The 17363-nt window shown below is 41.6% G+C and overlaps 1 protein-coding gene and 2 pseudogenes across 1 annotated transcript; 1 reads left to right on the top strand and 2 right to left on the bottom strand.

Moving 5' to 3' along the window:
• LOC110306567 (mRNA export factor GLE1-like) overlaps positions 1–17363 on the bottom strand; it is a 112883-nt pseudogene that overhangs the window by 31563 nt on the left and 63957 nt on the right.
• LOC147001296 (ubiquitin-like protein 5 pseudogene) lies at positions 2433–2676 on the top strand (annotated as a pseudogene).
• Positions 6597–7091, bottom strand: LOC147001295 (histone H3.3C-like). The gene has a single exon (XM_085830387.1). It carries the CDS (start codon positions 7089–7091, stop codon positions 6597–6599), a length of 495 nt encoding a protein of 164 aa, XP_085686513.1.

Raw genomic sequence — 17363 nt, 5'->3', positions numbered from 1 at the left:
TTCTCAACAATTTAAGCTGTTTTCAAATTACCATCTCTAATTCAGATGTGCAACTAGTGGACTAAGTCCTGCATTCTCAGTAATCCCATGTGTGAAGAACAATGAATAATTATCAGTAAGTGTATGCCCATTTTCTCTGGTACAATTAGTTTGTAGTCAGCTGTCCTCAATCATCTCTTATGACTCAGACATGGGCAGGTTTTTGGCCCAGATCAGATTTTCTTTTTTTTTTTTCCTTCTTTTTAAAAATTAGAATCTTTCTTCATTCACATCCCCAGTGCTATCCCAAAAGTCCCCCACACCCTCCCCCTCTATTCACCCCCCACCCATTCCCACTTCCCAGCCCTGGCGTTCCCCTGCACTGAGGCATATAAAGTCTGCACGACCAATGGGCCTCTCTTTAAACTGATGGCCGACCAGGCCATCCTCTGATACATATGCAGCTAGAGACACGAGCTGGGGGGGGGGGCACTGGTTATTCATATTGTTGTTCCACCCATAGGGTTACAGTTCCCTTCAGCTCCTTGGGTACTCTATCTAGCTCCTCCATTGGGGGCCCTGTGATCCAACCAATAGCTGACTGTGAGCATCCACTTCTGTTTTTGCCAGGCCCCACCATAGTCTCAAAAGAGACAGCTATATCAGGGTTCTTTCAGCAAAATCCCGCTAGTGTATGCAATGGTGTCAGCATATGGAGGCTGATTATAGGATGGATCCCCGGATATGGCAGTCTCTAGATGGTCCATCCTTTCATCTCAGCTCCAAATTTCGTCTCTGCAACTCCCTCCATGGGCATTCCACTCCCAATTCTAAGAAGGGGCAAAGCATCCACACTCTTGTCTTCTTTCCTCCTAAGTCTCATGTGGCAAATTGTATTGTATATCTTTGGTATTCTAAGTTTCTGGGCTAATATCCACTTATCAGTGAGTACTTATCATGTGAGTTCTTTTGTGATTGTGTTACCTCACTCAGGATGATGCCCTCCATGTCCATCCATTTGCCTAGGAATTTCATAAATTCATTCTTTTTAATAGCTGAATAGTACTCCATTGTGTAAATGTACCATATTTTCTGTATACATTCCTCTGTTGAGGGGAATCTGGGTTCTTTCCAGCTTCTAGCTATTATAAATAAGGCTGCTATGAACATAGTGGAGCATATGTCCTTCTTACCTGTTGGAACAACTTCTGGATATATGCCCAGGAAAGGTATTGCGGGATCCTCCGGTAATACTATGTGCAATATTCTGAGGAACCACCAGACTGATTTCCAGAGTGGTTGTATAAGCTTACAATCCCACCAACAATGGAGGAGTGTTTCTCTTTCTCCACATCCTCACCAGCATCTGCTGTCACCTGAATTTTTTATCTTGGCCATACTGATTGGTGTGAGGTGGAGTCTCAGGGTTGTTTTGATTTGAACATTTTCTGTATTTCTGAGAGGGTGAGATATCCTGAGTCTAGGGTAATCAAGAACATGGGGAACCAAGTTCTAGGGTCACACACTGGGCTATCTTGTTGCCCTCTGAGTTGGAGTTTCTTTCTTCCTTCTGTTGTCAGAAGGCCTCTCCATATACAAATAGTCCCATAGATATGAGCAGTAGCAAAGGCATTTCAGCCATCTGTATCTCTTGTCTTTTCTCAGCTCTAATGCCTTGGTCAGAGTTGCCAGTTCAGCTTTCTGGGCTAATATTCCTTTCAAGAGTGACTCTGCCCATATTATCTTGGTGTTTGTAATAACCACTGCCCCAGCATACCTCTGTCCAACCATGTTACCCATGCATCCATCAGAGCAGTAAAGCAGGGACCCATTAATCAAGCTCAGGGTCAGGTAGGAGGGCAGCTGAAAAGTCATCCTGAGGGCATTCAAGAAGAGAGCCTGACAATGAGTCATTCTGGCATCGTCTTTAACCAGAAGTCCATTGCTGCACTGATGTGTAAACAGGGTGGGGGCCAGCTTCTGCCACATTGGTGACACATTGGCCATTTACTAATGCCAGGGCCCAGAGTCCAAGTATGCATGCCATGGGTCTAGGGAGGTCACCCATAGTTGGCAGAGTAAGGCTTTCTTAGTGGAGGAATTTTTTATTGGATATTTCATTTATTTGCATTTCAAATATTATCCCCTTTCTCAGCTTCCCCTCTCCAAACCTCTTATCACATGCCCCCTTACCTTTTTGGGTAATTTGTAACTCTTTAGCAGTGTTCTCCTGCAATTCTTTAAGGGATTTTTGTGCTTCCTCTTTAATGTCTTCTACCTGTTTACCAGTGTTCCTTTGTATTTCTTTAAGTGTGTTATTAAAGTCCTTCTTGAAGTCCTCTAAAAGTCCTTTAAAGTCCTTGAAGTCCTTTAAAAGTCCCACAGTCTTTACATATTAAAGTTCAATTGGGGTTCGGCATTGGAGCTGCAAGTTGTTCCATCCATAAGTTCGAGGACATTGGAGCTCCAGCCACAATGATTGAGGTGGTTTGCAACGACCGTCTAGGAAAGAAAGTCCGAGTGAAGTTCAACACCGATGATACCATTGGTGACTTGAAGAAACTGATAGCGGCTCAAACTGGCACCCGCTGGAATAAGATCATCCTTAAAAAGTGGTACACGATTTATAAGGACCACGTGTCTCTGGGAGACTATGAAATCCATGATGGGATGAACCTGGAGCTTTATTACCAGTAGAGCAGAATTCTTTATCCTCCTTGCCCCACTCTACCCTGCCTTCCTATCCCACCCTCATTTGACATTGGTATAGATGGTCATTTTTAATAGTTCACATGAATAAAAACTTTGATGCTGTCAAAAAAAGTTCCATCCCTTTAAAATATCCAATATCTCTTAAAATTCAGAGTCTCTTAACTGTGGGCTCCACTAAAATGCCTTCTTACTTCAAGAGGGAAACAGGTCAGGGCACAATCACCATCAAAAGCAAAATCAAACTCCAACCATCTAATGACTGTGATTCACATAGGATCTTGTAGGCTCCTCCAAGAGCTTGGCTAACCTCTCCAGCTCTGCCCTTTGTAGCTCTGCCCTTTGATACCTGCAGTCAGCACAAAGACCTGAGGAATGTGGACCTGGCTACCTTGCAGACCCAGAGTAACTAGCTGTGTGGCCTCGTCTCAAGAATCATTAGCAACACCTTAGAGAGTTGCTATCCCCAGCAGAGAACCAAGCTGAGGATGGGCTGGCCCTGTAGGAATCCTGTTGATCTCCTGTAGGATCTCCTGTTGAATTTGGAGCAGGAGATCACCAGAATCTCTGAAATGGAGGAGGAGAAGGAGGTGGTTGTGGAAGAGGAGGAGGAGGAGGAGAAGGAGGAGGAAGAGGAGGAGGAGCAAGAGGAGGAGGCAGCCCAGGAATTACAGGTGCAGCATGGGACAGGGGCTCCGGGCCACCTCTGTACCCAGTCCAAGCCCAGCAGAGAAGAAATACAGGGGAAGGTACAAGATTATAAGATGAAGTTTTATCAACAACTTTAGGATGTTTCTGCCAAATGTTTGTTGGTCTTTGCCGACTTGAATATCAGTAAGGAATATCAGACCAAAAAGATAAAGATGGACTTGCAGAAGCATCCACCATCCCAGTGAGCCATATCTCTAGCATCACAGGTTCAAGGTAAAGGAGATCTTTGAAAAGATCCATAGCCTGCTCACTGGAAAGCCTGTCCAATCATGTGGGCATTCTGTGTCTGGCACCCTTAGCTCTAAGGAATTTGATTTTGTCCAGTACAAAATGGAAGAGAAATTTGTGAAACAAGGGGAGGAGGAAGGGGGCTCTCACCATGAAGCAGCATTCTCCATTGCAGTGGTGGCATCTGGTATCTGGATGTTCCACCCCTGGTACACCCACTCCAGTAGTGACTTGCATGACAGTCCTAGAAACCTGGACACAGTCCCGAGGTGAAAAGTTCATGGAAACATAGTTTTCTGGAACCATGGCATCCCGAATAATGAATGCTCCAAACTTGTCCTTGAGAATGGATCTGTGTGCTCTCTTTCAGGATTGTTATAATATAGGTGTCTCCAAGCAATGACTTTCCAAATACCTAAGCAAAATCAAACTTTGCTTCCTGGCCTTCACCAATGCCCTAGGTATTCCTTGAGCAGACCCTGGGCTTGGAATTCAGTAAGTATATTACCTATTCAGTAACATTCAAAATTGCCTCTAGTATTTTAAGAGAGATAGTGAGAGGAATCAGGCCTCACTATCTACTACATAGAGTTAGAAATCTCAGGGCAAGCTTAGCAATGTAAGTTTAGAATTCTTATTGTAGTATGTATGCCAGACTACATTACTTATTAGTAGAAAGTCTCCCCACACAATCACTTAGAATGAAAGCTGAATCACTATCATATACAGGAATTTACAATGGTTTAGGAAGTAGTAGTAGGCTGTGGTTTGAGGAGGAACTAGAGTATTGCATTATTCATGAGAAAGTTAGCTAGAGTGGAATTCCCTATTAGAACTATGGCTTGGGCATGAAAGCCCTTGGCCTGGGAGAGTAAAGATCTCACACCTGGCTTCTAAGAATATAGCTGACCTTAGATAGAGCTGACTTTGTCTCAGTTGTTTTATTGCCCAGTTCCTGACAGCCTTTATGTTTGCATTCCTCTGTTTTGTGTAAGAGTCATTAAGCATCCGGTAACCTCATTGTACCTTGCCAATGTGTCACCTAACTTCCCTATTTTCTTCTGTATTAAAATTTGATGCTTGATTTGACAAATTACATTCAGATACACACTCTAGCTGTGTCTGATTGAGTGTCACAGTGGTTAAAGACTCTTGCTGCTGAACTTGACTACCTTGAGTACTGTCTCAGAGAAATGGAATCACTCAGATTATTCTCTGACATTCACACAGCTGTTGTTGTTTTATACAAACACACAGACATGTTACCCATACACTCATGGACTAAATGTAACAAAATGTAGTTTACAATTTTATTACATATATATGAAGGTGTTTTGTTTTCCAGTACATCTGTAACAACATGTATCCCTGGTACCAAGGAGGCGAGAAGAGGGCATTGGACCCACTGGGAACTAGAGTAGCAGATATTTGAGACACCATGTGTGTGTCAGGAATTAGTGCTCTTAAGTGGTCTCTTCAACCTAATGAAATTTATTTTTAAATGACTTACGACAGGCAATGATTTTGTTTAGTTATTTGGGTTGTGGGTTTGGATCTATTTTGTTGGATTTTCATTTGTTTCTCTATGTTATCTGGTTCTGGAACATAGCAAGTTACCTAAGTTGTCTATGTTTCAGCCCCCTACCCCCAAAATTTGCAGAAAAATACAAATAAACAAACAAAAAAAAAACACCAGAAGATAACTTCTTTCTATCTCATCTTTAAACCGTGGAAACGTGAAGTTATTAGGAAGTTGAAGTGAGATGACAAGGGCGGAGGAGGATGTTGCTTACTTCAAATAGTACTTATTGCTCATGCAGGAAGTCATCTGTCAAAGTCATCTCATAATGAGGGACACAAATACACATATAAAACCTTTGCTGTCATGGAGCAGAAACAAGAAACAACCATAAAGTGTATTCATGAAAAGGAACTCTCTATGACACCCAAAACACAATTCCAGTCATTCCTCCCTATCAGGTAGAAATGAGAAATAACTAAAAGTGGTCCACACACACAAGAAAAGAACCAGATTGGTGGCCATCTCTCGTCTCCCCTGAGACCACACCCACCTCAGAAAAGGACTCAGGGTATCTCCTGGCCCCAATGTAGCCATGGATACCTCTAACTGCAATTGGCCACAGATACAAAATCAAGGCCTTGTTCCTACACAGGTGGATGCCTCAACTTCCTGAGTCATGCCCAATTAAACTGAAACTCAGAATGTCTCTTGGCAAAATTCTCACCATAGATGGAGCAACCAAAGTATTCCATGACAAAACCAAATTCACACACTATCTTTCCAGGAATCCAGCCCTTCAAAGGATAATAAAGGGAAAACTCCAACACAAGGAGGGAAATTACTCCCTAGAAAAAAGCAAGAAAGTAATCCTTCAACAAACCTAAAAGAAGATAGCCACAAGAAAAGAATCCCATTTCTAACAACAAAAACAACAGGAACCAACAATTACTTTTTCTTAATATCTCTGAATATTAATGGACTCAATTCTCCAATAAAAAGATATAGACTAACAGACTGGCTACATAAACAGGACCCAACATTTTACTGCATACAGGAAACCCCCTTCAGGGAAAAAGACAGACACTACTTCAGAGTAAAAGGCTGGAAAACAACTTTCCAAGCAAATGGTCTGAAAAAACAAGCTGGAGTAGCCATTCCTTTTTTTTTTTTTTTTTTTTTTTTTGCCGTCAATAAGAAATTTACTTATTTTTAAAAAATCCAAATGCTGGCATTGTCCAGAAAATTTTAACAGGTTTATTTATAATTGTTATAAAGTTGAACTGTTGAAATGTGTTCACTGAAACATTTTGCTTGCATTATATTAAATATTCACACACAAATGAACCTGGAGAAACTGCCAATACCTGATTCTGTCCCCTCTGTTTCCACTCGCAATCATATACTTAGGTACCTTTGACCCCATGGAAAAAATATCTAACATTCAGAACTACTGATAACAGGAACGAGAGGAAAAAAGTTTTTTTTTATTTTTATTTTTTGAGAATGAAATGTTTCCCCTCATGGTGGACTCATAAGCACGTTCTCCCCGTATGTGGCATGCTAGCTGGATATCTTTTGGCATAATTGTTACACGTTTGGCATGGATAGCACACAGATTGGTATCTTCAAAAAGGCCAACCAGATAGGCCTCACTTGCCTCCTGCAAAGCACCAATAGCTGCACTCTTGAAGTGCAGATCTGTTTTGAAGTCCTGAGCAATTTCTTGCACCAGACGCTGAAAGGGGAGCTTGTGGATCAAAAGTTCAGTGGATTTCTGATAGCATCTGATTTCACGGAGTGCCACAGTACCAGGCCTGTAATGATGAGGTTTCTTCACCCCTCCAGTAGAGGGCGCACTCTTGCGAGTGACTTTTGTAGCCAGTTGTTTCCTGGGTGCTTTAACACTGGTGGATTTGCGGGCAGTCTCCTTTGTATGAGCCATGGTATGGACACCTCCTTACTTACCCCCCTTTTCCTTTGGCTGGAGCTGGGCAAGTAAGAGGCAGCAATGGCATTGGAGAGTGTCAGTGGCACAGTGAAGGCTGCGAACACCTGGAGTAGCCATTCTAATATTGAATAAAATTGATTTCCAACCCAAAGTTATCAAAAACACAAGGAGGGGCACTTCATACTCATCAAAGGTAAAGTCTTCCAAGAGGAACTCTCAATTCTGAATATCTGTGCTCCAAATGCAAGGGCATACACATTCATTACAGAAACGTTAGTAAAGCTCAAAGCACACATTGCAAAGATCAAAGTGTGAATACTTTGTTCCTTGTTAGAATGAGAAACAAAATATCCATGGAAGGAGTTACAGAGACAAAGTTTGGAGCTGAGACTGAAGAAAGGACCATCAAGAGACTGCCCCACCGGTGGATCCATCCCATAAACAACCACCAAACCCAGACACTATTGCATATGCCGGCAAGCTTTTGCTGACAGGACCCTGATATAGCTGTCACCTGAGAGGCTCTACCAATGCCTGACAAATATAGAAGTGGATCCTCACTGTCATCTATTGGAAGGAACACAGGGCCCCCAATGAAGGAGCTAGAGAAAGTATCCAAGGAGCTAAAGGGATCTGCAACCCTATAGGAGGATCAACAATACAAACTAACCAGTACCCCCCAGACCTTGTGTCTCTAGTTGCATATGTAGCAGAGGATGGCCTAGTCGGCCATCAATGGGAGGGGAAGCCCTAGGCCTTGTGAAGATTATATGCCCCAGTACAGGGAAATGACAAGGCCAAGAATTGGGAGTGGGTGGATTGGGGGGCAGGGCTTGGGGAGAGTATAGGGGACTTTTGGGATAGCATTTGAAAGGTAAATGAAGAAAATATTTTAATAATAATAAAAAGAGTTGTCCTGGTCATAGTGTCTCTTTACAGCAATAGAATCCATAGCTAAGACAGACTGTAAAGGAGTGGCCTCAGATATCAGAAGGCTGCCTTCTGAGCCAGAAAATACTAGGTAGTAAGGAAGATTATCAAAGTAAATGGCAGTGCTCAGAGCAAGGGGTTAATTGCCAGTGTTCCAAAGGAATAATGAAATCTGGGAAGGAATGGGGTCTGGAGTTCCCACAGACATTTTAATAGGAAATATCAGTGTTAGCAAGGAAGCAGCCAGCCAATAGCAATGCTTCTCTCCTATTTCCCCTCACAAAGAACAGCTCAGTCCAAAGGAGCTGCAGGATCAAATCTCAAAGCCTTGGGTAGTCAAAACTTGATATTTGACATTTCAGAATACTTTTGGTTAACTTAATAATAAAAATTTGTGTAATGCTTTGTAAGTATCTTAGTTAGGGTTATACTGCCTTGAACAGATATCAGGGCCAAGTCAACACTTACAAAGATGACATTTAATTGGAGCTGGCTCATAGCTTCAGCAGTTCAGTCCATTATCATCAAGGCAGGAGAATGGCAGTGTCCAACCAGAATTGGGGCTGGAGGAGCTGAGAGTTCTACATCTTGTTCTGAATGCAGTTAGCAGAAGACTCACTTTCAGGCAGTTAGAATGAGGGAATTAAAGCCTAAGTTCACAGTGACACACCTATTCCAACAAGGCTACAATGCCTAAAAGTGCCACTACCTATTAACCATGGCCATATCTAATCATAGCATAATAAAAAAGTACATTTACTCTAACTTCCTAAGCCCACAGCCTATAGCAGTCTTAACAATGTTAAAAGTCCAAAGTTCAAGGTCTCTTCTCAGTTTCATTCAATCACATAACTGTAATCCTCAAAGCAAAACAGGAAATCAGCTGGGCAAACTCGAAACTCTGCATCTCCATGTCTAATGTTAAAGCTGCGCTCAGATCTACTCCTGTATTGGCTTTATTGACTGCATCAAACTTCTTTCCCCTGGGCTGGTTCTACACCCTGTTAGCAGTTTTCCTAAGCAGATACCCCATGGCTCTGGCATCATGAACATCTTAGGGTCTCCAATGCAATTTCAATGTTATACCTTGTTTCAATGACTGAGATCCACACATGATCTGGGCAACTCCAAAGGGCTGGTATCACTTCACCAACTCTGCCTGTTCTAGCATCCCAAGCTCAGGTTGATTCACTCCACACATCACTGCTGCTGTTAATGGTGATCATACCATAGTAATGGCATCTTCAATGCACTGGGGTCTTCAGCAGCAACAAGGCTTCACAAATAATCTCTCATAGGCTGTATTCTAGGTACCAAGTCTCAAATCCTTTGCATGACCCCATAAGTCCTGAGACATCAACTGTAACTGAGGATGCACTTTCACCAATGTCCTTCCATGATCTCACACGGTCCCAAGGCTCAGCTGCTCTTCATGACCTCAAAACCAGTATCACCTGGGTGACTATTGCTCATTACCAAGTACAGCTGCATTACAAGGTAAAACATTGCTTATCTCTGGAACACAGCTTCTTTTTGCACTCAGAAAATACTTCCCAGAAGATTTTGAGATACCAAATCTTTTGAGTTCAGACTCTATTTTAAAGAACCTGACTTAAGATTGAAGTTAGGTAAACTAACAGGCTGTTACCTAGCATTAGTTTCCAAGTTGCTCCCTGTCTTAATCAGAGTTTCTATTCCTGCACAAACATCATGACCAAGAAGCAAGTTGGGGAGGAAAGGTTTTATTCAGCTTATACTTTCATACTGCTGTTCATTTCCAAGGAAGTCAGGACTGTAACTGAAGTAGGTCAGGAAGCAGGAACTTATGCAGAAGCCATGGAGGGATGTTTTTTACTGGCTTGCACCCCTTGGGTTGCTCAGCTTGCTTTCTTATAGATCCCAAGAGTCCCAGTCCACGGATGGCCCCACCCACAAGGGGCCTTTCCCCCTTGATTACTTTTTGAGAAAATGCCTTACAGCAGGATCTCATGTAGGCATTTCCTCAACTAAAACTCCTTTCACTGTGATAACTCCAGGTGTGTAAAGTTGACACAAAACTAGCCAGTACACTCCTCAACAAAACCTGAGCCTAGCTACACTCTCTAGGCTAATCCCCAACCAGACCAGTTTCTTCAGTTTACACCCAAATGACCAGCATCTCCAGGTTAATCTTACAACAATCCTCCACCACCAGGTTATAAGCCCACTGCCAGCTCAACGACCACTAATGCAGAGTGATGCAGAAATTAAGTTTATGATATGACTGCCAGCATCAGCCAATTATGTTAAAGGCCACAGTGTCTTTTTTTTTAATTTTTAATATTTTTATTACATATTTTCCTCAATTACATTTCCAATGCTATCCCAAAAGTCCTCCATAGCGCCCCCCACTTCCCTACCCACCCATTCCCATTCTTTTGGCCCTGGCATTCCCCTATATTGGGGAATATAAAGTTTGCAAGTCCAATGGGCCTCTCTTTCCAGTGATGGCCGACTAGGTCATCTTTCGATACATATGCAGCTAGAGACAAGAGCTCCTGGGTTCTGGTTAGTACATCATGTTGTTCCAACAATAGGGTTGCAGATCCCTTTAGCTCCTTGGGTACTTTCTCTAGCTTCTCCATTGGGAGCCCTGTGATACATCCAATAGCTGACTGTGAACATCCACTCCTGTGTTTGCTAGGCCCCGGCATCGTCTCACAAGAGACAGCTATATTTGGGTCCTTTCAGCAAAATCTTGCTAGTGTATGCAATGGTGTCAGCGTTTAGAAGCTGCTTATGGGATGGATCCCTGGATACGGCAGTCTCTAAATCGTCCATCCTTTCATCACAGCTCCGAACTTTGTCTCTGTAACTCCCTCCCTGGGTGTTTTGTTCCCAATTCTAAGAAGGGGCACAGTGTCCACACTTCAGTCTTCATTCTTCTTGAGTTTCATGCGTTTAGCAAATTGTATCTTATATCTTGGGTATCCTAAGTTTTGGGCTAATATCCACTTATCAGTGAATACATATTGTGTGAGTTCTTTTGTGATTGTGTTACTTCACTCAAGATGATGCCCTCCAGGTCCATCTGTTTGGATAGGAATTTCATAAATTCATTCTTTTTAATAGCTGAGTAGTACTCCATTGTGTAAATGTACCACATTTTCTGTATCCATTCCTCTGTTGAGGGACATCTGGGTTCTTTCCAGCTTCTGGCTATTATAAATAGGGCTGCTATGAACATAGTGGAGCATGTGTCCTTTTTACCGGTTGGGACATCTTCTGGATATATGCCCAGGAGAGGTATTGCTGGATCCTTCGGTAGTACTATGCCCAATTTTCTGAGGAACTGCCAGACTGATTTCCAGAGTGGTTGTACAAGCTTGCAATCCCACCAACAATGGAGGAGTGTTCCTCTTTCTCCACATCCTCGCCAGCATCTGCTGTCACCTGAATTTTTGATCTTAGCCATTCTGACTGGTGTGAGGTGGAATCTCAGGGTTGTTTTGATTTGCATTTCCCTGATGATTAAGGATGTTGAACATTTTTTCAGGTGCTTCTCTGCCATTCGGTATTCCTCAGGTGAGAATTCTTTGTTCAGTTCTGAGCCCCATTTTTAAATGGGGTTATTTGACTTTCTGGAGTCCACCTTCTTCAGTTCTTTATATATATTGGATAGGACCACAGGCCTCTAACGGCTGGACCAGCACCGGGGTACCACCAGCTACCCACAACCCCGGCCACAGGATTTTGAGACTTCTGGTGAGTGGAACACAGCTTCTGCTCCAATCTTTAAACAGTGACAACGACAACAACTAACCCCAGAGATTACCAGATGGCGAAAGGTAAACGTAATAATCTTACTAACAGAAACCAAGACCACTCACCATCATCAGAACCCAGCACTCCCACTTCGCCCAGTCCAGGGCACCCCAACACACCGGAAAAGCTAGACACGGATCTAAAAACATATCTCATGATGATGGTAGAGGACATCAAGAAGGACTTTAATAAGACACTTAAAGAAATACAAAGGAACACTGGTAAACAGGTAGAAGACAGTAAAGAGGAAGCACAAAAATCCCTTAAAGAATTGCAGGAGAACACTGCTAAAGAGTTACAAATCCTTAAAGAAAAACAGGATAACATAATCAAACAGGTAGAAGTCCTTACAGAAAAACAGGAAAACACATCCAAACAGATGATGGAAATGAACAAAACCATACTAGACCTAAAAAGGGAAGTAGACACAATAAAGAAAACCAAAATGAGGCAACACTGGAGATAGAAACCCTAGGAAAGAAATCTGGAACCATAGATACGAGCATCAGCAACAGAATACAAGAGATGGAAGAGAGAATCTCAGGTGCAGAAGATTCCATAGAGAACATCGGCACAACAATCAAGGAAAATGTAAAATGCAAAAAGATCCTAACTCAAAACATCCAAGAAATACAGGACACAATGAGAAGACCAAACCTACGGATCATAGGAGTGGATGAGAATGAAGATTTTCAACTCAAAGGACCAGCAAACATCTTCAACAAAATTATAGAAGAAAACTTCCCAAATCTAAAGAAAGAGATGCCCATGAACATACAAGAAGCCTACAGAACTCCAAATAGACTTGACCAGAAAAGAAATACCTCCCGACACATAATAATCAGAACAACAAATGCTCTAAATAAAGATAGAATACTAAAAGCAGTAAGAGAAAAAGGCCAAGTAACATATAAAGGCAAGCCTATCAGAATTACACCAGATTTTTCACCAGAGACTATGAAAGCCAGAAGATCCTGGACGGATGTTATACAGACACTAAAAGAACACAAACTCCAGCCCAGGCTACTATACCCAGCCAAACTCTCAATTACCATAGATGGAGAAACCAAAGTGTTCCACGACAAAACCAAATTCACACATTATCTCTCCACGAACCCAGCCCTTCAAAGGATAATAACAGAAAAAAAACAATACAAGGACAGGAACCACGCCCTAGAAACAACAAGAAGGTAATCCCTCAACAAACCTAAAAGAAGACAGCCACAAGAACAGAATGCCAACTTTAACAACAAAAATAACAGGAAACAACAATTACTTTTCCTTAATATCTCTTAATATCAATGGACTCAACTCCCCCGATAAAAAGACAAAGACTAACAAACTGGCTACACAAACAAGACCCAACATTTTGCTGCTTACAGGAAACTCATCTCAGAGAAAAAGATAGACACTACCTCAGAATGAAAGGCTGGAAAACAATTTTCCAAGCAAATGGTATGAAGAAACAAGCTGGAGTAGCCATTCTAATATCTGATAAGATTGACTTCCCACCCAAAGTCATTAGAAAAGACAGAGAGGGACACTTCATACTCATCAAAGGTAAAATCTTCCAAGAGTAACTATCAATCCTGAATATCTATGCTCCAAATACAAAGGCAGCCACATTCATTAAAGAAACTTTAGTAAATCTCAAAGCACACATTGCACCTCATACAATAATAGTGGGAGACTTCAACACACCACTTTCACCAATGGACAGATCATGGAAACAGAAACTAAACAGGGACACAGTGAAACTAACAGAAATTATGAATCAAATGGATCTGGCAGATATCTACAGAACATTCTATCCTAAAACAAAAGGATATACATTCTTTTCAGCACCTCATGGTACCTTCTCCAAAATTGACCACATAATTGGTCACAAAACAGGCCTCAAAAGATACAAAATTGTTGAAATTGTCCCATGCATCCTATCAGATCACCATGGACTAAGGCTGATCTTCAATAACAAAATAAATACTAGAAAGCCAACCTTCACGTGGAAACTGAACAACACTCTTCTCAATGATACCTTGGTCAAGGAAGGAATAAAGAAAGAAATTAAGGACTTTTTAGAGTTCAATGAAAATGAAGCCACAACATACCCAAACTTATGGGACGCAATGAAAGCATTTCTAAGAGGAAAACTCATAGCTCTGAGTGCCTCCAAAAGGAAACTAGAGAGAGCACACATTAGCAGCTTGACAACATACCTAAAAGCACTAGAACAAAAGGAAGCAAATTCACCCAAGAGGAGTAGACGGCAGGAAATAATCAAACTCAGGGGCGAAATCAACCAAGTGGAAACAAGAAGAACTATTCAAAGAATCAACCAATCAAGGAGCTGGTTCTTTGAGAAAATCAACAAGATAGATAAACCCTTAGCCAGACTCACTAGAGGGCAAAGGGAAAGCATCCTAATTAACAAAATCAGAAATGAAAAAGGAGACATAACAACAGATCCTGAAGACATCCAAAACACCATCAGATCCTTCTACCAAAGGCTATACTCAACAAAACTGGAGAACCTGGATGAAATGGAGAAGTTCCTAAACAGATAACAGGTACCAAAGTTGAATCAAGATCAGGTTAATGATCTAAACAGCCCTATATCCCCCAAAGAAATAGAAGCAGTCATTAATAGTCTCCCAACTAAAAAAAGCCCAGGACCAGATGGGTTTAGTGCAGAGTTCTATCAGACCTTCAAAGAAGATCTAATCCCAGTTATTCACAAACTATTCCACAAAATAGAAACAGAAGGTACTCTACCCAACTCATTCTGTGAAGCCACAATTACTCTGATACCTAAACCGCAAAAAGACCCAACAAAGATAGAAAACTTCAGACCAATATCCCTTATGAATATTGATGCAAAAATCCTCAATAAAGTTCTTGCTAACCGAATCCAAGAACACATCAAAAATATCATCCACCCTGACCAAGTAGGTTTCATCCCAGGGATGCAGGGATGGTTCAATATACGGAAATCCATCAACGTAATCCAGTATATAAACAAACTCAAAGACAAAAACCACATGGTCATCTCGTTAGATGCGGAAAAAGCATTTGACAAGATCCAACACCCATTCATGATAAAAGTCTTGGAAAGATCAGGAATTCAAGGCACATACCTAAACATGATAAAAGCAATCTACAGCAAACCAGTAGCCAACATCAAAGTAAATGGTGAGAAGCTTGAAGCAATCCCTCTAAAATCAGGGACTAGACAAGGCTGTCCACTTTCTCCATACCTATTCAACATTGTACTTGAAGTCCTAGCCAGAGCAATTCGACAACAAAAGGAGATCAAAGGGTTACAAATTGGAAAAGATGAAGTCAAATTATCACTCTTTGCAGATGATATGATAGTATATATAAGTGACCCTAAAAATTCCACCAGAGAACTCCTAAGCCTGATAAACAGCTTCGGTGAAGTAGCTGGATATAAAATTAACTCAAACAAATCAATGGCCTTTCTCTACACAAAGAATAAACAGGCTGAGAATGAAATTAGGGAAACAACACCCTTCTCAATAGTCACAAATAATATAGAATATCTTGGCGTGACTCTAACTAAGGAAGTGAAAGATGTGTATAATAAAAACTTCAAGTCTCTGAAGAAAGAAATTATAGAAGATCTCAGAAGATGGAAAGATCTCCCATGCTCATGGATTGGCAGGATCAACATTGTAAAAATGGCTATCTTGCCAAAAGCAATCTACAGATTCAATGCAATCCCCATCAAAATTCCAAATCAATTCTTCAACGAATTAGAAAGTGCAATCTGCAAATTCATCTGGAATAACAAAAAACCTAGGATAGCAAAAACTCTTCTCAAGGATAAAAGAACCTCTGGTGGAATCACCATGCCGGACCTAAAGCTCTACTACAGAGCAATTGTGATAAAAACTGCATGGTACTGGTATAGTGACAGACAAATAGACCAATGGAATAGAATTGAAGACCCAGAAATGAACCCACACACCTATGGTCACTTGATCTTCGACAAGGGAGCTAAAAACATCCAGTGGAAGAAAGACAGCATTTTCAACAAATGGTGCTGGCACAACTGGTTGTTAACATGTAGAAGAATGCGAATCGATCCATTCCTATCTCCTTGTACTAAGGTCAAGTCTAAGTGGATCAAGGAACTTCACATAAAACCAGAGACACTGAAACTTATAGAGGAGAAAGTGGGGAAAAGCCTTGAAGATATGGGCACAGGGGAAAAATTCTTGAATAGAACAGCAATGGCTTGTGCTGTAAGATCGAGAATTGACAAGTGGTACCTCATGAAACTGCAAAGCTTCTGCAAGGCAAAAGACACCATCAATAAGACAAAAAAACCACCAACAGATTGGGAAAGGATCTTCACCTATCCTAAATCAGATAAGGGACTAATATCCAATATATATAAAGAACTCAAGAAGGTGGACTCCAGAAAGTCAAATAACCCCATTAAAAAATGGGGCTCAGAACTGAACTAAGAATTCTCACCTGAGGAATACCGAATGGCAGAGAAGCACCTGAAAAAATGTTCAACATCCTTAATCATCAGGGAAATGCAAATCAAAACAACCCTGAGATTCCGCCTCACACCAGACAGAATGGCTAAGATCAAAAATTCAGGTGACAGCAGATGCTGGCGAGGATGTGGAGAAAGAGGAACACTTCTCCATTGTTGGTGGGATTGCAAGCTTGTACAACCACTCTGGAAATCAGTCTGGCGGTTCCTCAGAAAATTGGACATAGTACTACCGGAGAATCCAGCAATACCTCTCCTGGGCATATATCCAGAAGATGTCCCAACCGGTAAAAAGGACACATGCTCCACTATGTTCATAGCAGCCCTATTTATAATAGCCAGAAGCTGGAAAGAACCCAGATGTCCCTCAACAGAGGAATGGATACAGAAAATGTGGTACATTTACACAATGGAGTACTACTCAGCTATTAAAAAGAATGAATTTATGAAATTCCTATCCAAACAGATGGACCTGGAGGGCATCATCTTGAGTGAGGTAACACAATCACAAAAGAACTCACACAATATGTATTCACTGATAAGTGGATATTAGCCCAAAACTTAGGATACCCAAGATATAAGATACAATTTGCTAAACGCATGAAACTCAAGAAGAATGAAGACCAAAGTGTGGACACTGTGCCCCTTCTTAGAATTGGGAACAAAACACCCAGGGAAGGAGTTACAGAGACAAAGTTCGGAGCTGTGATGAAAGGATGGACCATTTAGAGACTACTGTATCTAGGGATCCATCCCATAATCAGCTTCTAAACGCTGACACCATTGCATACACTAGCAAGATTTTGCTGAAAGGACCCAAATATAGCTGTCTCTTGTGAGACGATGCCGGGGCCTAGCAAACACAGGAGTGGATGCTCACAGTCAGCTATTGGATGTATCACAGGGCTCCCAATGGAGAAGCTAGAGAAAGTACCCAAGGAGCTAAAGGGATCTGCAACCCTATTGTTGGAACAACACGTTGTACTAACCAGTACCCCGGAGCT

Source organism: Mus caroli, unplaced genomic scaffold (assembly GCF_978045245.1).
Source record: "Mus caroli unplaced genomic scaffold, Mus_caroli_1 scaffold_14, whole genome shotgun sequence".
NCBI classification, from domain to species: domain Eukaryota; kingdom Metazoa; phylum Chordata; class Mammalia; order Rodentia; family Muridae; genus Mus; species Mus caroli.
The sequence above is the reverse complement of the archived record's forward strand: the minus strand, read 5'-3'. Positions and strand labels throughout refer to the sequence as shown.

What these genes read in the sequence shown, in the direction of transcription:
- LOC147001295 (XM_085830387.1), bottom strand. Translation starts at nt 7,091, where the DNA reads ATGGCTCATACAAAGGAGACTGCCCGCAAATCCACCAGTGTTAAAGCA.